Source organism: Mobula hypostoma, chromosome 9 (genome assembly GCF_963921235.1).
Source record: "Mobula hypostoma chromosome 9, sMobHyp1.1, whole genome shotgun sequence".
NCBI classification, from domain to species: Eukaryota; Metazoa; Chordata; class Chondrichthyes; order Myliobatiformes; family Myliobatidae; genus Mobula; species Mobula hypostoma.
This window is the reverse complement of record NC_086105.1, coordinates 78,460,940-78,483,479: the sequence shown is the minus strand read 5'-3', so window position 1 is coordinate 78,483,479 and position 22,540 is coordinate 78,460,940. Positions and strand designations below refer to the sequence as shown.

The 22,540-nt window shown below is 41.7% G+C and overlaps 1 protein-coding gene across 11 annotated transcripts in view; it reads right to left on the bottom strand.

The window, feature by feature from the left end:
- Positions 1–7,676: 7,676 nt before the first annotated feature.
- Positions 7,677–22,540, bottom strand: part of LOC134351811 (CYFIP-related Rac1 interactor B) — a 197,088-nt gene continuing 182,224 nt past the window's right edge. For 10 of the 11 annotated variants that reach the window (XM_063058516.1, XM_063058526.1, XM_063058522.1 and 7 more), the window contains one exon: positions 7,678–8,553. In XM_063058516.1, the coding sequence (XP_062914586.1) occupies positions 8,490–8,553 (64 nt within the window). In that variant the 3' untranslated portion in view covers positions 7,678–8,489. Of the gene's footprint in view, positions 8,554–22,540 lie in introns of all 11 variants that reach the window. The other variant, XM_063058528.1, reaches the window with a different exon arrangement.

Here is a 22,540-nt window from a genome sequence, read left to right as displayed (position 1 = left end):
AATACAAGTGACTGAGAATCCTCAGTTTCCACTGGTACCAAGGTTAACCCTTATTCACTGAACCAAGTCCATCTGACACAGAAGAACTGCATTCCTTTCCAACCAAGTCAGCCCCCTCTGGCCTTAACTGAGCTTCAACACAAGGTTCAGTACCCTGTGAATCCACAGGTATTTCAACAACCTGAACACTGGCAATCGAGACAGCTGCCTCTTCTGGGCTTTCATCACTTGTCCCAGTTTCAAATTCAAGGTTACCCTGAATCTCTCAACTACTCTCTGGCAAACTCTCATCTGGAGTAAACTCAACCTCGTGGGTTAAAACAACTTTGTCTGCTGTCTTAGCAGACCCCCGCAGGGTGGCAGCATCCTCTTCATCTAGGTATGCCCTTACAACATCAGGAACACACTTCCTAAATCCATCAAACAATACAAGCTCTTTTGAGCTATAGAACTCAGTAGGGTCCAACACTGGACCTCCCAGCTGCCACATCTCCCTCTCAAACTCTCTCTGCTTTTCTACCTCCCGAGCCTCGAGCTGCTTCAGTTGCAACTCATGCTGTCTTTTCCTCTCCTCAGCCTCCAGCCTGCATTGCTCCACCTGAAGCTGAACCTCAGCCTCAGTAAGTTTACCTCCAGCAAATAACTCCAACACCTCCTCTTCAAACGTTCCCTTATCTATATAACACTGGGCTATTATCGTCTGTATCTGAGCTCTCCTCATTATAGTGTCACCCTTAGTCTTAACTTTGAGCAATTCCCAACAGCACATTCCTCGTAGCATCATCCAACGCCTCAGGGGTTGGTTCCAGCAGAAACCTCTCAACACTAATGTCTACTTCTGCTGTTTTTCCACACAAGCAAATCAAAAGGGATTTTCCCCAATCAATTCAAACAAGCCCCCACACAATTTTTAGAACAGCTCCCACCAATTTGTCCATTTCCCAGACACAGGCCCCAATTTTGTTGTGTGCTCCATGACGGGGTTAAAGAACCAGCAGAGATGGAAAACACTTTGGAGTCTGGTATTGCTATTAACTAATGGTATTTATTAGTAACTATGCAATCCAATAATATAAAATCAGATATATCAAACAGGTCAGCAAAGATTTTACGTACAGGTGTCTCCCGCTTTTCTAATGTTCACTTTATGAAACCTTGCTGTTACGAAAGACCTACATTAGTTACCTGCTTTTGCTAACAGAAGGTGTTTTCACTGTTACAAAAAAAGACAGCGTGCGCCCCGAGCAGCCAAGCTCCTCCCTCAGAACTGCATTCTAGCCGGCATTGCTTAAACACGTGCCTGTGAGCAGCCGTTAGCAAGATGAGTTCTAAGGTATCGGAAAAGCCTAAAAGAGCTCATAAAGGTGTTACACTTAGCATAAAACTAGACATAATTAAGTGTTTCGATCGTGGTGAACGAAGTAAGGACAAAGTGAGTTTGGCTTGTGGAAGTTGACGAAAATGATGTTGAAGAGGTTTTGGCATCCCATGACCAAGAACTGATAGATGAAGAGCTGATGCAATTGGAAGAGGGAAGGATAAGAATCGAAACCGAATGCAGTAGCGAACTGAACGTGAAGCAACTGCGTGAGATTTTCGCTGCAATGATTGCAGAAAAGTATGACTTTAATTTTGAAAGGGTAGGTAGGTTTATGGCATATTTGCAGGATGGTTTGAGTGCTTACAAAGAATTATATGATAGAAAAATGCACAAGGCTAAGCAGTCAAGCATACTGTTATTTTCCAAGCCTTCCGCATCAGCCACAGCAGACGAGGAACCTCAACCTTCGACATTGAGGCAGGCAGACATAGAAGAAGATGACCTACCTGCCCTGATGAAAACAGACAAAGATGAGATGACACCCTAGTGTCCCACCACCGCAACCCCCGAGCCGCGGACCGATACATTGCCGTGGAGAATGCGGCGGTAGCCGGGACGCATCCTACACATCGCTAAGAAAAAAGCCAAAATAAACAAGCTAATTAATTAGGTGCCGTCTGGCACGTAACTGTCGGCATTTACGTGCCGGGCGGCACCTCATTCATTATCTTGTTTATTTCAGCTTTTTTCTTAAAGATGTGCTGGGTGTGTCCCAGCTACCGCTGCACCCCTGCATGCTTCGTGGCAATATATCAGTCCATGGCCTGAAGGTTAGGGTCCATTGCACCACCCCAACCTCCGACGACTCAGCCTAACACACCATCATCAGTGTGCTAGGTGTTGTCTTCCCGATTCCAGTAAGCGATACTGCACTGTACATACATTACTTCTACTTTATATCAGCTGTGTAGTTTTGTGTGTTATTTGGTATGATTTGGTAGCTCCATGACTTAAAGGTTACTGGAGAGAGTGTTTCTGCCGAGAGCGCTTGCGTGAGATTTTCGCTACGGAGAACAGTGCAGCAATGATTGTAGAAAAGTATTTCTACTTTATATGGGCTGTGTATTTATCATATCATTCCTGCTTTTACTATATGTTACTGTTATTTTAGGTTTTATGTGTTATTTGGCATGATTTGGTAGGTTATTTTTTGGGTCTGCGAACACTCACAAATTTTTCCCATATAAATAAATGGTAATTGCTTCTTCACTTTACGACATTCCGGCTTACGAACCATTTCGTAGGAACGCTGTACCTTCGGATGGCGGGGGAAACCTGTATATAAGTGTGGAAATAGAAAAACCAAGCTTCTTCAAGCCTAGGGGTAAATTGATACAGTTTTACGGTGATGAGTAAAGTTCAGTTCAGTTCATGGCATTGAGTTGAGTAGTGATGGAGAGAGAGAGGTGTTTAGTTCTTCAGATGAGCTGATGCCGTCGATTTTCCCGTTGTCCTCCGAAACTTCCAAGTTAGCCAAACTTGACCAATTTAAGAGCACCGTCTTCGAGTGATAGTCTACCAACCCAGACGAGGGTTAGACAAACTAGTAGACTCCACAGGGTTGCTCTTTCACTCACTAATAATCACAGATCGATCCCTCAGAATCGATCCTCAGTTCCACACTTGTGGGCACCTGAACAGGATAGTGGTAACACACCCTTGTGCATCTGCGTGCCCGTGTCCTGTGAAACAAGCAATTACGCTGGTTTAAATACTGTTGTGCTGAACACCAGCTGTCCATCAAGTAGCTCCTCCCTTCTCTCTCTGTAAGAACTTAGTAGCTGCCAGTGTCCTTGCAGAAGTGTAAACATGCTGAAGAGAAACCATAACACCATCTCCAAGCAGACTTCGCCTCTCTCTCTCTTAATAACAAGGTGTCTGTGTTGGATACCTCTCTCTCTCTCTCTTTTCAAAAAGCACAGTTCATAGGGGTAATTCAGGACCCTGTCACAGGTTTCTCTGCTAAAAACAAGAAAGCTATTGAATACCCCAATCTCCCTTTAGCTATAAGACCCGTGCCACATGATGATAGTTTTCCAGTACCAAAACTATCAGAGACATGGAGTCAAGAGGAGGCAGATGAAGATGCCATGATGAACGAGCTAGGAATGGAAAACAATACTGATACTGAAACAGACTTTGAACCATTTATGTCAAGTGAGCCTCATATGATAACTCAGTCTGAGTTAAATGACCTGGTCAGAGACTTGGGTTTGTCAAAGGCAGAAGCAGAATTACTGGGCTCAAGACTGCAAAGAAGGAATCTGCTGTCACCAGGTACAAAAATATCCATGAAGGATTTCAATATTTGAGACAGATGTAACTGATACCAAGATTAAGGATGGAATTTTTGTTGGTCCACAAATCAAACAGGTCATCAATGACAGACAATAATTCAGAGAACTTCTAGTAGGACTGGAGAAAATCGCATAGAAGGTATTTAAAGATGTTGTTGAAAATTTTCTTGGCAACTACAGAGCACAAAACTACAAAACAGACAGGAAAGACAAAGGAAAGTTAGTGGATGCTGCTTACTTGGATTTTCAGAAGGCCTTTGACAAGGTGTCACACATGAGGCTGCTTAGCAAGAGCCCATGGTATTACAGGAAAAATACCAGTATGGATAGAAGATTGGCTAACTAGCACAAGGCGAAGAGTGAGGATAAAGGGTCCTTTTCAGCCAGTTGGCTGCTGGTGACTGTTGGTGTTCTATAGTGGGTTGTGTTGGGACAGCTACTTTTCACATTATATTTCAATGATTTTGTTGTCAGAATTGATGGCCTTATGGGCAGACCAGAAGAATTGGCAAATAAGTGGCAGATGAATGCAGGGCAGTGCAATGATGCCGTATGATTTTGTACTTTAGTAGAAGGAATAAAGGCATAGATCAAGGGTTCACAATCTTTTTTATGCCATGGACCAATACCATTAAGCAAGGTGTTGGGAGGGGTCTGTGGAGCACAGCTTGGGAACCCTTGGTATACACCATTTTCTAAATGAGGAGCAAATTCAGAAATCAAAGGTGCAAAGTGACTTGGGAATCCTAGCGCAGGATTCCCGTGTCTAACTTGCAGGTAGACTGGGTAGTAAGAAAGGCAAATGCAACGTCAGCATTTATTTTAAAAGGACTAGACTACAAGAACAAGGATGTAATGCTAAGGCTTTATAAGGCCTTGGTCAGACCGCACTGGGAATATGGTGAGCATTTTTGGGCCCCTTACCTAAGGAAGGATTTTTTGGCATTGGACAGGGTTCAGAGGTTCACAAGAATGTCTCAGGAATGAAAGATATAATTTATGAGGAACGTTTAAAGGCTCTGAGCCTGTTTTGCTGGAGTTTAGAAGAATGAGGGGTGAAGCTCATTACAACCTATCCACTAAAGGTCAAGATAGAGTGGGCATGCGAAGCACTTTTCCTATAGTAGGGAAGTCTCAGACCAGAGGGCACAGCTTCAGAATAAGAGGCCATTCCTTTAGAACAGAGATGAGGAGCCAAAGGATGGCGCATCTGTGTAATTCATTTCCATGATATCTGTGGAGGACAAGTCATTGGGTATCTTTAAAGTGATAAAGCCGCTTAATAGGGCATCAAAGGTTTCAGGGAGAAAGCAGAATACTGGGTTTTAAGGGGGTGGGGGAGGGATAATAAATCAGCCATAATGGAATGGTGGAACAAGCTCAATAGGCCAAATGGCCTAATTCTGCTCCAAGTTCTTATGGTATTATTTATACTTATACAAACAGATCAGCCATTAACATTAACTTCCCTCTTCTGGATGACCACTGAAAGCAATTGTGTCAATCAGACAATCTGGTCTCCACTGCATCACAAATAGCCCTTTCCTCACATCACCATCTCCTTCTCTTCAGTGCAACTTGATTCCATGTTTTTCCAACTCTGATGAAAAGATCTTCAATCTTTTGACAAGTTTCACTTTCCACAGATCTCTCAGAGGGTGATACAAACGTGGAATGAACTGCCAGTGAGATGGTGGATATAGGTGGGTAAGTCCAAGTAGATGACGGGTAAGATGAATGTAAAGAAGGACAAACCAATGATTGGGTACACATGCAGACAGACCAAAGAGTTAAATTGTACCACAGAGGCAAAATTCAAAAGGGCAAAGAATGCAGGACTGAAGGTGCTGCATTTAAATATGCATTGCATTTGGAACAAGGTGGATGAACTCGTGGCAAAATTAGACATTGGTTGGTAAGACATTGTGAGCATCACTGAGTCGTGGCTGAAAGAAGACCATATTTGGGAGCTTTACATCAAAGGATATACTTTGTATCGAAAGCATTGGTGGTGGTGTGGCTCCGTTGGTAAGAGATGGAATTACATCTTTAGAAAGAGGTGACATAGGGTCAGAGAATGTTGAATCTTTGTGGGTGGAGTTAAACTGTAATGGTAAAAAAAACCATTATGGGAATCACATATAGGCCTCCAAATATAGCCAAGATGTGGTGGGGCTGAGATTGCAAAGGGAGCTGAAAAAGGCATGTAATAAGGATAATGGCACAATTGTGATGGGAGACTTCAATATACAGGGGGATTGGAAAAATCAGGTTGGTGTCAGATCGCAAGAGAGGGAATTTGTTGAATGCCTACCAAATGGCTTTTAAGAGCACTTGTGCTTGAGCCTACTAGGGGAAAGGCGATCTTAGATTGGCTATTGCGTAATAACCCTGATCTTATTAGGGAACTTAACGTAAAGGAATCCTTAGGAGACCGTGATCATAATTATGATCAAACTCATACTGCAATCTGAGAGGGAGAAGCACAAATCACATGTATCAGTATCACAATGGAATAAAGGGAGTTATAGAGGCATGAGAGAGGAGCTTGGCCAGGAGGATACTGATGGGGATGACGGCAGAACAGAGATGGCTGTAGATTCTGGGAATAGTTCATAAGGTGCAGGATAGATATGTCCCACAGAAGTAGTTCTCAAATGGCAGGGGTAGGCAACCATGGCTGACAAGGGAAGTCTAGAACTGCATAAAAGTCAAGGAAAGGGCATATAAGGCAGCAAAGTGAGTGAGAAGTTGGATGATTGGGAAACTGTTAAAATCTAACAAAAAAACAACTAAAAAAGCTATAAGAAGGGAAAAGATGAAATATAATGGCAAACTAGACAATAACATTAAATAGGATACTAAAAAAAAATTCAGTTATATAAAGAGTAAAAGGGAGGTGAGATTTGATATTGGACTACTGGAAAATAATGCTGGTGAGGTAGTAATGGAGGACAAAGATATGGCAGATGAACTTAATAGGTATTTTGCATCTGTCTTCACTGTGGAAGACACTAGCGGTGTGCCAGAGGTCCGAGAGTGTCAGGGAGCAGGAGTGCGTGCCACTGCTATTACAAAGGAAAAAGCGCTAGGCAAATTGAAAGGTCTTAAGGTGGATAAGTAACCTGGACCAGGTGGACTACATCCCAGAGTCCTGGGAGAGGTTGATTGGCTGATATTTGCATTAACAAGCAGGTGTACTTAATTATGTGGCCACTGGGTGAATACCATTAACCAACTGCCAACAGTTTTGGGCCCAATATATCAGAAAGGATATGTTGTCATTGGGGAGAGTCCAAAGGAGGTTCATGGGGATGACTCTGGGAATGAAGGGGTTAACATATGAGGAGCATTTGGCAGCTTTGGGCCTGTACTCACTGGAATTTAGAAGAATGTGTGGGGATCTTATTGAAACCTACCGAATGTTGATAGGACTAGATGGGGTGGATGTGGAGAAGATGTTTCCTATGGTGGGTGTATCCAGAATTACAGGACACAGCCTCAAAATTGAGGGGCGACCTTTTAGAATAGACGTAAGGAGGACACTTTTTTCAGCCAGAGAGCAGAGAATCTGTAGAATGCTGTGTCACAGAATGAGGTGGAGGACAAGTCCGTGGGTATATTTAAGACTGATGTTGATAGTTTCCTGATTGGTCAGGGCATCAAAAGTTATGCCAAGGCAGGTGTATGGGGTTGAGTGGGATCCAGGATAGGCCATGATGGAATGGCTGAGTAGACTCGATGGGTTAAATGCAATTAGACAGTAACAGTTCAGCACAGACTAGATGGGAAGGCCTGTTTCTGCACTGTAGTGCTCTATGACTACGCTGCATGACCTGGTCAGTATCTCCAGCAGGTTCTGATTTTATTCCACACTTTATTGCTGAATGTGAACTTTAACCAATTTATGTTTGAATGTGTTCAGATTCTGAGATTATTTTTTTGTAGAAAATAAGCAGTCACTTTAAATGAATATATTTTTATTTAAAACCATGTTAAAATATATGATGGATATAGTAGTTGGGCTGAAATATAACTTTAGAATTCAAAAGGATAAGTCTTGGTAAATATAGTGTAAGGTGACGGCCAGAAAAATATATATGTTCAAATCTCATTAGTCAGGTTTTAGAAAAACAAAAGCTCATTTTTATTGATCCACAGCTGCCAATTTTACATGTACATGCATTCGCATCTGTTACGCACACATAACGATTTAACGTTAGTATAATGAATGTTAAACTTACATACACTCGTACAAAATGATTCAATGCAAACTGAAGTATTAACAAAACAGACACATAGTATCTTATAGTCTGTTGTGCTAGGTACCTTTTTGTGCAATAAAACATTATATAGTTAATTTAACATCTGTTCAATTTTTTTAATGGCTGCGCATGATGAAGCTGCAATAGAAAATGATTTTTTTTAAGTTTTACACGGCATGACAAAGCTTATCATGCAGAAGCAGTATTAAATATTAATCATTAGAAATGGAACAGATTTTCACCTCTCTTAGGCCAAGATCCAGAATCTCTTCACATGTACAAAGACACCCAGCTTGTGAATAGTAGCTGTCTATATGCTCCATTCATCCATCCACATGTGAAACAGAGTAAACACTTTTCGCACTGTTTATGTATCGAGAGAGTTTGGCACAGAAACAAAGTTTAGCTATTTTGTTTTAAGAGAAGGAACACATTTTTTAAAAAAGAAAAAAAAAGCAGTTGCAGTCTTTTAAACATTAAAAACACATCTGTGCATCTCAGTCATGGCAGAATACTGTTTTAAGTAGCCAGCTCTGTTGCTATTCTTTATTGCAACATTGTCTTGATTTGCTTGGAGGTAGTCTCATCATTCAAATGCTTGGTGGTGTACCTAGAATGAAGAACATTGGCTTTAAAATGACACTTCAATTAATGCAATTATTACAGATAAAAGGACATAACTATTTTGTGGTCCATAAGATCATAAGACATAGGAGCAGAATTAGGCCATTTAAATCTGCTTCACCATTCCATTATGACTCAACCCCACACACCTGCCTTCTTACCATATCCTTTGATGCCCTGACCCAATCAGGAAACTATCTACTTCCACCTTAAGTATACCCATGGACTTGGCCTCCACCGCAGTCTGTGGCAGAGCATTCCACAGATTCACTACTCTCTGGCTAAAAACAAATTCCTCCTTACCTCTGTTCTGAAAGGTCACCCTCAATTTTGAGGCTATGCCCTCTAGTTCTGGATACATCCACCATAGGAAACATCCTCTCCACATCCACCCTATCTAGTCCTTTCAATATTTGGTAGGTTTCAAAGAGATCCCGCTGCATCCTTCTAAATTCCAGTGAGTACAGGCCCGAAGCTCCCAAATGTTCCTCATGTTAACCCCTTCATTCGCAGAATCATTCCCGTGAACCTCCTTTGTACTCTCCCCAATAACAACATATCCTTTCTGATATGTGGGGCCCAAGACTGTTGGCAGTCGGTCAATGGTATTCATCCAGTGGCCACATAATTAAGTACACCTGCTCATTCATGTAAATATCAGCCAATCACATGGCAGCAACTCAATACATAAGAGCATGCAGACATGGTCAACAGATTCAGTTGTTGTTCAGACCAAAGATCAGAATGGGGAAGAAATGTGATCTAAGTGACTTTGACTATATAATTAATGATTGCTGGTAACAGATGGCGTGGTTAGAGTAGTACAGACTGGTTCAAGCATACAGGAAGGTGACAGTGACTCAGATAACGTGTTACAAAAGTGGTGTGTAGAGCAGCATCTTTGAGTGCACAACTCATCGAATCTTGAAGTAGATGGACTACCACAGCAGAAGACCACACTGGATTCCATTCCTGTACCTAATAAAGAGGCTACTGCCTTTTGAACACCAGTGCCTTTGAGTAAAAAATCCTACAAAAAGTGTCCATTTGGCCCAGTACATCAGGGGTAAAATGCCCGCCCCTCCCCCCCAACCATTGAGCACACCTACATGAAACATGGCCATAGGAAAGCAACATCTATTATCACAGATCCTCATAATCAAGGCCATGCTCTCTTCTCACTGCTGCCATCAGGTAGAAGGCACAAGTGCTTCAGGACTTGCATCACCATATTCAAGAACAGTTACTACCCCTCAACTATCAGGCTCTTGAACAAAAGGGGATGACTACACTCATTTAAGGAATCTTTTATCTTGTTACTTATTGCTATTTATTTATATCTGCATTTGCCCAATTTGTTGTCCGTTGATCCTGTTAGTTACTGCTCTATAGATTTGCCAAGTATGCCCACAGGAAAAGAATCCCAGTGTTGTATGTGGTGACGTGTATATACTCTGATAATAATTTTTTATTGCATGACCAGAGCAAACAGTTCAGCAAAACATTACCAACTATATAAGGTTTTTACAGCATGAGGGGACAAACTTGAACGATCTGAAGGACACTCAGCAGGTCAGGCATGAAAGGAATAGAGTGGACATAAAGCCTGAAATACTGGCTCTTTATTCCCCTCCACTGACACTGCTGGTTTCCTCCAGCATTTTGTGTATGTTATCTATATTTCCAGCATCTGCAGAACATCCTGTGTTTAAGATTTGAGGGAAGTGGTTGTATGGAACAAACAGTTAGAGGAGGTGGTTGAGGCAAAAAACAATTACAATACTTAGAAGATATTTGGACAGGACTAGGGATATGGGTCTAATATTAATATCATTATGCATCACAATTGGCATGGACTGCTTCTTGAAGATACTTGGACAGGACTAGGGATATGCGTCTAATATTAATATCGTTATGCATCACAATTGGCATGGACTGCTTCTATGCTATACAACTTTATGATAGAAGGATCTTGCCTAAAGGCCCAACTTACAAAGAGGACACTGGTGGATACAGAACACATTGAAATGATAAAGGATAAATGAATTCAGATCCATATACAAAACTAGAGATATACAACTTACTAGAAGTTTGAGACAAGATTCTCTATCCAGAGCCTAGCTAGAAGGTTGTACCTGCAACCAAGTTGAAGCTGTTGAGGTGGCTGCCTTTAATGTGAAGATAGATACATTTGCAAGGAAATAGAGGGGATTGGTTCAGATTAAATAGATTGTATGGCGGCTTGGAGACACAAGAGGCTGCAGATGCAGGGTGGGGTTTAAACTAGATTTACAGGGGGATGGGAACCAGAGTGCCAGAACAGTTAGTGGAGAGGTTGTGAAGGCAGATGTTGGTAAGCCATCAGACAAAATTAAAAGTGATAAAGTTGAGTATGGTGTAACTATTATCCTTAGCTGCATATATTTCAATGCAAGAAATGTCATAGAAAAGGTGGATAATAGTGCTGAAGATGAGGTAGATGGTTTACAGAGGCAATGCATAGTGAGGAGAGGCTGCTGATAGGTGAAAATTACAGTCAACAGAATGAGTTGCAACATAAAAGTCAGACAAAAAAAGATGAATACAGAAATGAAGGCATATTTGAATGCACACGGTATACAGAATGAGGCAGATGAACTTGCAGCACAGTAGCAGGTATGATGTTGTAAGTATCAATGAATTATAGCTGAAAGAAGATTATAGCTGGGAGCTTAATGTCCAAGGATACCATTTCTAATGTAAGTACAGGCAAGAAGGCAGAGGGGGTGGCCTTGCTCTGTTGGTAAAAAAAAATGAAATCAAATCATTAGAAAGAGGTGATATGGGGCCGAAAGGTGTTAAGTCATTGTGGATAGAGCCAAGACCCCGATGGGAGTTGTATGCAGACTCCCAAACAGTAGAAAGTCTGTTTTCCTACAAATTACAATTGGAAATAGAAAATGCATGCTAAAAGGGCAATGTTACAATAGATATGGGAGATTTTAATATGCAGGTAGAATGGGAAAATCTGGTGCTGGATCCCAAGAGGAGGAGTTTCTAGAATGCCTATGAGATGGCTTTTTAGAGCAGCCCGTGGTTGGGCCCACTGGGGGTCAGCTATTCTGGACTGGGTGTTATGCAATGAACCAGAATTGATTAGAAACCCTAAGGTAAAAGAACCCTTAGGGGCAAGTGACCATAATATGAGTGAATTCACCCTGAAATTTGAGAAGCTAAAAGTCAGATGTATCAGTATTACAGTGGAGTAAAGGGAATTACAGAGGCATGAGAGAATTGATAGGCCAGAATTTATAGGAAAAATACACTGGCAGGGATGTTGGCAGAGGAGAGGGAAACTTTTAAAGACCAACACAAGGCAACTAAAAAAGTCATTAAGGTAAAGATAGAAGAAGGTCCCCACAATGTTAAAAAATCTTGTCTAGGTTCAGAAATTGAACAGCCAATCTTCTCTAAATTTGAGCATGACATAACATCATTTAACCAATGAGTACGAGTAGGCAGAGTGGCATTCATCCACTTAAGCAACAATGCCCTCCTGGCTATAAGAGAAATAAAGGCCAAAATGTGCAAATCATGCATCTCCAAAATAATATCATTTCCTCCAACAATACCAAATAAGGCAGTCAAAGGTTTAAAATTTACTTTAAAAAGCACATAAAAAGTTTGGAATACTTCCTTCCAATATTTTTCAAGACTCGGACAAGTCCAAAACATATGAATTAGTGAACCTTCTCCATTGTTACATCTATCACAATAGGGAGATATATCTGAATAAAAATGGGAGAGCTTATCTTTAGTCATGTGGGCCCTATGAACCACTTTAAATTGTAGAAGGGAATGACGGGCACATAACGATGAGGTACTAACCAATTTAAAAATTTCATTCCAAGTATCCTCGGAAATTGGATAAATCTTGTTCCCAGAGATTTAAAATTTTGTCTAAAGGAATATTTTGACTCTCTTGGTGGCGCTAGATGGAGTAGGTCATTTTTGGCTGGGATCCAGACATTTTGCAATTTCTTATCACCCTTCTATTATATATATTGAAGTGCCTTTAATACCTTTATATGTTTGAATTTTGAACTTTAATCGACGGAAATATCTAGACAAAGAAAGGCACTAGCCGAAGGCAAAGAAACTGAAAATGGAAACGGGAAGAAGGAAGGTACTTTCGAACAATCTAAACAGCCTCAACTTACTTTGCAAGCTATCTCGAATTTATTGGATGAAAAACTCGACAAGAGATTGGAAGCAATGTTGAAGGAGAATCAAAGTAAATTGAAAAGAGAGCGAAAAACAGCAACAGCAAATTTCAGAGTTTACTGAAGCGGGGAATCAGAGAGATTCTAGAATGAACTCTTTGGAAAAGAAATTAAATTTGACTACTTGTACATCGGAGCAGTATAAAGCCAAGATTATTGATTTGGAGAGTCTCGGTTTCAGACAGAATTTGCAAACAATAGGACTCAGTGAAGATGTTGATAACAGAGACCTTACTGACTTTTTTTTCCTCAATTTTTAATGGAAGTCTTTGGCCAGGAAGTCTTTTCTTCCCCTCCGGTACTCGATTCTGTACACCGTTCGTTAAACACTCGAAAGAGTTATATCCGCGTCCCGTTATTTTCCGGTTTCATTACATGAGTACTAAGGAGCACTTAATTCAAATTGCTTGTTGGAGAGGAATTATTGTTCATCAAAATCTTAAGTTTCGTTTGGTTGAAGATTATTGCCCTGAGGTATTCCAAGAAAGATTGTGTTTTAGATCGGTAATGTCGGAATTATTTCAAAGGAATTATCGCCTGGCGCTGTTATACCCTGCTTGCTTAAGAATTGTAATACCCAATATTCATTTAAATGGTTTAAGACCGTGGAAGACACACAACAATTTCTCGAAAAACTTTCCTTGAGCTCAGATGTTTAATTAATTTACCATTCTTTTCAGTTTGTATACACCTAGTTTATTAGTTAATAATCAGCATATAGATTTGGACATTTTACATGCGTAGACCTTTGGCCTTGGGCTGAGTCTTATGGTATTTTGTTTTCGCTTATGTCCGCTCTGTGTTAATATCCCTTTTCTTTCCCTTGATTACCTTATTTTTTATACTCTTAAATGTCCACTTTCGAAAATTATTAAGACTTTGATTTGGTGATCATTTGATTTTTCTTGAAAAGTTATTAAGATTGTACTCTGTTGTATTTCTTAATACCAGGTCTTTTAAAATGGTCTGTAAAGGATTGTTTTTTTTTCCATTTAGCTATGTTTGGCATTACATTTGTAATGTTTAGACTATTGATGGATTGTGTTTCAGATCGCTGATGTTGGAATTACACCAAAGAAACTTTCGCCTTGCTGTTATACCCTGCCTGCTTAAGAGTTGTTTTACCCGATAATTTGTTTAAAACTATGGTCGATGCACAACAATTTTTCGAAGAACGTTTCTTGAGCTCGTATGATTAATTAATTTACCATTCTTTTGAGTTTGTATACACCTGGTTTATTACTTTATAACCAGCATATAGATTCCGACATTTTACGTTCGTAGAGCTTTGGCCTTGGGCTGGGTTTTCTGGTATTTTGTTTTCGCTTATATCTGTTCTATGTTAACATCCCTTTTCTTTTCCTTAACTATTTTAGAAAATTATTAAGACTTCGACATGCTGATCATTTGATGTTTTTTGAAATATTAAGATTGTACTCTACTTTATTTCTGAAGACCAGATCTTCTAAAATGGTCAGTAAAGGATTGTTTTTTTTTCATCCAACTATGTTTGGCATTCCACTTGTAATGTTCAGACTATGGGTGTTTTTTTTTATTTTATTTTTTATAATTGGAGATTTGCCATCAGAGAGGTGGGGATTGTGCGGTTCTTAGTATACTAGCTGCCTACTGGCTAGGTTTCTGGGCTTTGTGGTGAGGGGGAGGGAGGTAGTCTTACTTTTTTTTCCACTTGGGCTGACTTGAAACTACAAAAATGTCTGTATTGTCGTAACTTCCTGCTCCTCTTTAAACTTCTGTTCCTCTTCCTGATTAGTGAGTTCCTGCGCAATTTGGTTAACCCTTTGCTTACCATATGGATTATTTAAGGAAAATGGATAATATTATTAACTTTGTTTCATGGAACACAAATAGTCTGAATCATCCAATTAAATGGAAGAAGATCTTTAAAGTTTTTCAGAGATTGAATGTTCAGATTATTTTTGCGCAGGAGACTCATGTGAGGAAGAAGGATAATCAGTGCTTTTTTTAGGTTTTGGAAGAGACAACAGTTTCAATCAAACCTCGTCAACCATAGTGAAAGGGGTTTCCATTTTTATAGATTCTTTGATCTCGTTTGTTCATTATGATGTAGTTTCAGATCCATATGGTAGATTTCAATTAATTACTGGTTTACTTTATAACCAAAAAGTAGTTTTGGTTAATGTTTATGCACCAAATATCGATTATCCTGAATTTTTTAAACACTTATTTGTATCTCTTCCGAATTTAAATGAATATATGTTAATAACAGGCGGTGATTTTAATTGCTGTTTGAATCCTATGATGGATAGGTCTACGTCCAAACAGGCTTTTCCAAACAAATCTGCTATTTTTATTAAAAACACAAACAACAGGAATTCTGCAGATGCTGGAAATTCAAGCAACACACATAAAAGTTGCTGGTGAACGCAGCAGGCCAGGCAGCATCTCTAGGAAGAGGTGCAGTCGACGTTTCAGGCCGAGACCCTTCGTCAGGACTAAGTGAAGGAAGAGTGAGTAAGAGATTTGAAAGTAGGAGGGGGAGGGGGAGATCCAAAATGATAGGAGAAGACAGGAGGGGGAGGGATGGAGCCAAGAGCTGGACAGGTGCTTGGCAAAGGGGATACGAGAGGATCATGGGACAGGAGGTCCGGGAAGAAAGACAAGGGGGGGGGACCCAGAGGATGGGCAAGGGGTATATTCAGAGGGACAGAGGGAGAAAAAGGAGAGTGAGAGAAAGAATGTGTGTATAAAAATATGTAACAGATGGGGTACGAGGGGGGTGTGGGGCATTAGCGGAAGTTAGAGAAGTCGATGTTCATGCCATCAGGTTGCAGGCTACCCAGACGGAATATAAGGTGTTGTTCCTCCAACCTGAGTGTGGCTTCATCTTTACAGTAGAGGAGGCCGTGGATACACATGTCAGAATGGGAATGGGATGTGGAATTAAAATGTGTGGCCACTGGGAGATCCTACTTTCTCTGGCAGACAGAGCGTAGGTGTTCAGTAAAGCGGTCTCCCAGTCTGCGTCGGGTCTTGCCAATATATAAAAGGTCACATCGGGAGCACCGGATGCAGTATATCACCCCAGCCGACTCACAGGTGAAGTGTTGCCTCACCTGGAAGGACTGTTTGGGGCCCTGAATGGTGACAAGGGAGGAAGTGTAAGGGCATGTGTAGCACTTGTTCCGCTTACACGGATAAGTGCCAGGAGGGAGATCAGTGGGGAGGAATGGGGGGGACGAATGGACAAGGGAGTCACGTAGGGAGCGATCCCTGCGGAATGCAGAGAGGGGGGGGAGGGAAAGATGTGCTTAGTGGTGGGATCCCGTTGGAGGTGGCGGAAGTTACGGAGAATAATATGTTGGACCCGGAGGCTGGTGGGGTGGTAGGTGAGGACCAGAGGAACCCTATTCCTAGTGGGGTGGCGGGAGGATGGAGTGAGAGCAGATGTACGTGAAATGAGGGAGATGCGTTTAAGAGTAGAGTTGATAGTGGAGGAAGGGAAGCCCCTTTCTTTAAAAAAGGAGAACATCTCCCTCGTCCTGGAATGAAAAGCGCCATCCTGAGAGCAGATGCGGCGGAGACAGACGAATTGCGAGAAGGGGATGGCGTTTTTGCAAGAGACGGTGAGAAGAGGAATAGTCCAGATAGCTGTGAGAGTCAGTAGGCTTTGAGGAGACATCAGTGGATAAGCTGTCTCCAGAGACAGAGACAGAAAGATCTAGAAAGGGGAGGGAGGTGTCGGAAATGGACCAGGTAAACTTGAGGGCAGGGTGAAAATTGGAGGCAAAGTTAATAAAGTCAACGAGCTCTGCATGCGTGCAGGAAGCAGCACCAATGCAGTCGTCAATGTAGCGAAGGAAAAGTGGGGGACAGATACCAGAATAGGCACGGAACATAGATTGTTCCACAAAGTCAACAAAAAGGCAGGCATAGCTAGGACCCATACGGGTGCCCATAGCTACACCTTTAGTTTGGAGGAAGTGGGAGGAGCCAAAGGAGAAATTATTAAGAGTAAGGACTAATTCCGCTAGACGGAGCAGAGTGGTGGTAGTGGGGAACTGATTAGGTCTGGAATCCAAAAAGAAGCCTAGAGCTTTGAGACCTTCCTGATAGGGAATGGAAGTATATAGGGACTGGACATCCATGGTGAAAATAAAGCGGTGGGGTCCAGGGAACTTAAAATCATCGAAAAGTTTAAGAGCGTGAGAAGTGTCACGAACATAGGTAGGAAGGGATTGAACAAGGGGGGATAAAACTGTGTCGAAATATGCAGAAACGAGTTCGGTGGGGCAGGAGCAAGCTGAGACAATAGGTCGGCCAGGACAGACAGGTTTGTGGATCTTGGGTAGGAGGTAGAAACGGGAAGTGTGAGGTGTGGGAACTAAAAGGTTGGTAGCAGTGGATGGGAGATCCCCTGAGCGGATAAAGTCGGTGATGGTGTGGGAGACAATGGCCTGGTGCTCCTTAGTGGGGTCGCGATCGAGGGGTAAATAAGAGGAGGTATCCGCGAGTTGTCGCTGTGCCTCAGCAAGGTAGAGGTCAGTACGCCAGACTACAACAGCACCCCCCTTATCCGTGGGTTTAATAATAAGGTTAGGATTAGTGCGGAGGGAGTGGAGAGCAGAGCGTTCCGAAGGAGTGAGGTTGGAATGGGGACAAGGTGCGGTGAAGTCGAGACGGTTGATGTCCCGTCGGCAGTTAGCGATAAAGAGATCCAAAGCAGGCATAAGACCAGAGCAGGGTGTCCATGAAGAAGAGCAGGGTTGAAGATGGGACAAGGGGTCATCGGTGGGGGTGGAAGAGTCCTTGCCGAAGAAGTAAGCTCGGAGACGGAGACGGCAGAAGAAAAGTTCCGCATCATGGCGAACACGGAACTCGCTGAGGTGTGGGCGAAGGGGAACAAAGGTCAGGCCCTTACTGAGGACAGAGCGCTCTGCCTCCGACAGTTGAAGGTCAGAGGGGATGGTAAAGATCCGGCACGGATGAGAGCTGGGATCAGAGGGTGGAGGGGGGAGGCTGTGGGTGTCAATGGAGTGGGGAGGGTTGGGGTGAGAGGAAGATGGAGCCTCTGAGGACCCAGATTTTTATTAATTGCTTTTTAGTTGACACAGGAATTTTAGACGTTTGGAGATTTCTATATCCTAATGATAAAGAGTTCTCTTTCTTTTCTCATGTATATCATAATTACTCTAGAATCGATTACTTTTTTATTGACTCTCAATTAGTTTCATTTTGTCACTACGTGTATGATACAATCGCTATTTCCGATCATGCACCTTTGAAATTATCAATTAAATTTAGAGATGCAATTTTTAGCACTAGACAATGGCAGTTCAATTCTACTTTGCTTCAAGATTTAAATTTTGATAATTTTATTAAAGAACAGACTGAATTTTTCTTTTCATCTAAGTCAACGGAAGAAGTTGCCAGTGGGATATTATGGGATACTTTTAAACATATATTCGCGGGCAAATTATTTCATACTCCGCTGGAGTGAAAAAAGTATTAATAGTGAAATATGTACGTTGGTTGATAAGATTAAAGAAATTGATAAAAAATATTCCATTGCTCCTAATTTGGAGCTTTACAAAGAGAGAGTTGAACTTCAGATGCAACATAGTTTGTTATTAACAGCTCCGATTGAAAATCAATTACTTAGAACTAAGAGTCAATTTTACATACATGGTGATAAGTCGGGCAAATTACTGGCTATTAATTGAAAGCTGCTTTGGCGAAACGTCAGATTAATAAAGTTCATAGATGGGATGGTAATTTGACGATTGACCATGATGAAATTAATAAATCTTTGGAAGAATTTTATACCAATATATACCAATCAGAATTTCCTGATGATTCTGCTATAATGCATGAATTTTTAAAGAAACAAAATATTCCAAAATTACCAGCCAATGAACATTTAACATTAGATACACCCATTACTGAAGAGGAAATAAGGGAAGCAATTCTTTCAATGAATTCTGGTAAAGCACCTGGCCGGATGGGTATACAGTTGAATTTTATAAATCTTTTTCCCAGATATACTTTGTCCTTAGTTATATAGAATTTTTAAAGATGCCTTATCTGTAGGTAAATTACAACCCTTTCATGAAGCATCTATCTCACTAATGCCTAAAAAAGATAAAGATCCCACTGAATGTGCATCATGTAGACCTATATCTTTGTTGAATGCGGATTCTAAAATCTTTTCCAAAATATTAGCAATTAGAATAGAGAAGGTACTACCACAAATTGTCTCCGAAGATCAGACAGGATTTATTAAAAATCGTTACTCACATTTTAATGTTAGGAGGCTATTGAACATTGTATACACTACTTCAGTTAAAACCCCAGAATGTGTTATTTCGCTTGACGCCGAGAAGGCAGTTGACTGACTTGAGTGGGAATATTTGTTTGATATACTTGAGAAATTTAATTTCAGCTCAAAATTTATATCCTGGATTCAACTGATATATCGTACACCACTGGCTGTATTTACCAATAATAAGAGATCCCCGGGTTTTTTTTAGGCTTTTTCAAGGTACTAGGCAAGGCTGTCCTTTAAGTCCCTTACTTTTTGATATTGCCCTGGAGCCTTTGGCAATTGCTATTCATGACTCAGCTAATATATTTGGCATTATTCATGGGAATAGGACGCACCTGCGTCCTAAAGTATCACTATATGCAGATGACCTGTTACTATACATCTCTAACCCAGAGAAATCCATCCCTGCAGTAATAACATTATTTGCTCAGTTTAGTAGCTTTTCTGGTTATAAACTGAATCTTAATAAGAGTGTGCTTTTTCCATTAAATATGCAAGTTCCAATTTATAGACAATCACCATTTAGATTAGTTGCTGATTACTTTACTTATTTGGGTGTTACAATTACTAAGAAGCACAAGGATCTATTTAAAATTAATTTCTTACCCTTAATCCATCATGTTACACAACTGTTTACTAAATGGTCCCCTTTGTCTTTATCTTTGATTGGTCGAATTAGTACTATTAAGATGATTACTTTACCTATATTTTTGTGTCTTTCAGGCGGCATCAGTTTTTATCCCTAAATTTTTTTTTTGATATTATTGAATATAAAATTTCTTCATATATATATAGAATAGAAATCCTAGGTTAAGTAAGAAATATTTAAGAAATCAAAAAAAGGTGGTTTGGCTTTGCGGAATCTTAGATTTTACTACTGGGCAACTAACATTCAATATTTAACGTTTTGGACACAAGAATTGGATGAAACTCAAAGCCCACAATGGATGAACCTCGAGCGGGAGTCTGTACAGGGTTTTTCGCTGGCTTCTATTCTAGGAGCTGCGCTTCCCTTTGCACTTACTAAATTAAATAAACAAATGATGAATCCAATAATTAAACATGCAATACGAACATGCTTTCAATTTCGTAAATTCTTTGGATTGAACAAATTTATCCTGTCAAGTTCTATTATATCTAATTTTTTTCTTTCAACCATCTAGAATTGACCAAGACAAAAGGAATTCTGCAGATGCTGGAAATTCAAGCAACACACACAAAAGTTGCTGGTGAACGCAGCAGGCCAGGCAGCATCTCTAGGAAGAGGTGCAGTCGACGTTTCAGGCCGAGACCCTTCGTCAGGACTAAGTGAAGGAAGAGTGAGTAAAAGATTTGAAAGTAGGAGGGGGAGGGGGAGATCCAAAATGATAGGAGAAGACAGGAGGGGGAGGAATGGAGCCAAGAGCTGGACAGGTGATTGGCAAAAGGAATACGAGAGGATCATGGGGCAGGAGGTCCGGGAAGAAAGACGGGGGGGGTGGGGGGAAACCCAGAGGATGGGTAAGGGGTATATTCAGATGGACAGAGGGAGAAAAAGGAGAGTGAGAGAAAGAATGTGTGTATAAAAATAAGTAACAGATGGGGTACGAGGGGGAGGTGGGGCATTAGCAGAAGTTAGAGAAGTCGATGTTCATGCCATCAGGTTGGAGGCTACCCAGACGGAATATAAGGTGGTGTTCCTCCAACCTGAGTGTGGCTTCATCTTTACAGTAGAGGAGGCCGTGGATAGACATGTCAGAATGGGAATGGGATGTGGAATTAAAATGTGTGGCCACTGGGAGATCCTGCTTTCTCCGGCAGACAGAGCATAGGTGTTCAGCAAAGTGGTCTCCCAGTCTGTGTCGGGTCTCGCCAATATATAAAAGGCCACATCGGGAGCACCGGACGCAGTATATCACCCCAGCCGACTCACAGGTGAAGTGTTGCCTCACCTGGAAGGACTGTTTGGGGCCCTGAATGGTGGTAAGGGAGGAAGTGTAAGGGCATGTGTAGCACTTGTTCCGCTTACACGGATAAGTGCCAGGAGGAAGATCAGTGGGGAGGGATGGGGGGGACGAATGGACAAGGGAGTCGCATAGGGAGCGATCCCTGCGGAAAGCAGGGGGGGGGGGAGGGAAAGATGTGCTTAGTGGTGGGATCCCGTTGGAGGTGGCGGAAGTTACAGAGAATAATATGTTGGACCCGGAGGCTGGTGGGGTGGTAGGTGAGGACCAGGGGAACCCTATTCCTAGTGGGGTGGCGGGAGGATGGAGTGAGAGCAGATGTACGTGAAATGGGGGAGATGCGTTTAAGAGTAGAGTTGATAGTGGAGGAAGGGAAGCCCCTTTCTTTAAAAAAGGAGAACATCTCCCTCGTCCTAGAATGAAAAGCGTCATCCTGAGAGCAGATGCGGCGGAGACACAGGAATTGTGAGAAGGGGATGGCGTTTTTGCAAGAGACAGGGTGAGAAGAGGAATAGTCTAGATAGCTGTGAGAGTCAGTAGGCTTATAGTAGACATCAGTGGATGAGCTGTCTCCAGAGACAGAGACAGAAAGATCTAGAAAGGGGAGGGAGGTGTCGGAAATGGACCAGGTAAACTTGAGGGCAGGGTGAAAGTTGGAGGCAAAGTTAATAAAGTCAACGAGCTCTGCATGCGTGCAGGAAGCAGCGCCAATGCAGTCGTCGATATAGCGAAAAAAAGTGGGGGACAGATACCAGAATAGGTACGGAACATAGATTGTTCCACAAAGCCAACAAAAAGGCAGGCATAGCTTGGACCCATACGGGTGCCCATAGCTACACCTTTAGTTTGGAGGAAGTGGGAGGAGCCAAAGGAGAAATTATTAAGAGTAAGGACTAATTCCGCTAGACGGAGCAGAGTGGTGGTAGAGGGGAACTGATTAGGTCTGGAATCCAAAAAGAAGCCTAGAGCTTTGAGACCTTCCTGATAGGGAATGGAAGTATATAGGGACTGGACATCCATGGTGAAAATAAAGCGGTGGGGTCCAGGGAACTTAAAATCATCGAAAAGTTTAAGAGCGTGAGAAGTGTCACGAACATAGGTAGGAAGGGATTGAACAAGGGGGGATAAAACCATGTCGAGGTATGCAGAAACGAGTTCGGTGGGGCAGGAGCAAGCTGAGACAATAGGTCGGCCAGGACAGGCAGGTTTGTGGATCTTGGGTAGGAGGTAGAAACGGGAAGTGTCTGGTGTGGGAAGTATAAAGTTGGTAGCAGTGGATGGGAGATCCCCTGAGCGGATAAAGTCGGTGATGGTGTGGGAGACAATGGCCTGGTGCTCCTTAGTGGGGTCACGATCGAGGGGTAAATAAAAGGAGGTATCTGCGAGTTTTGACCAAGCATTTTTTTCTATGGAAAAAAAAGGGAATAACGTATTTTCGTGATTTATTCATGGATGACTGTT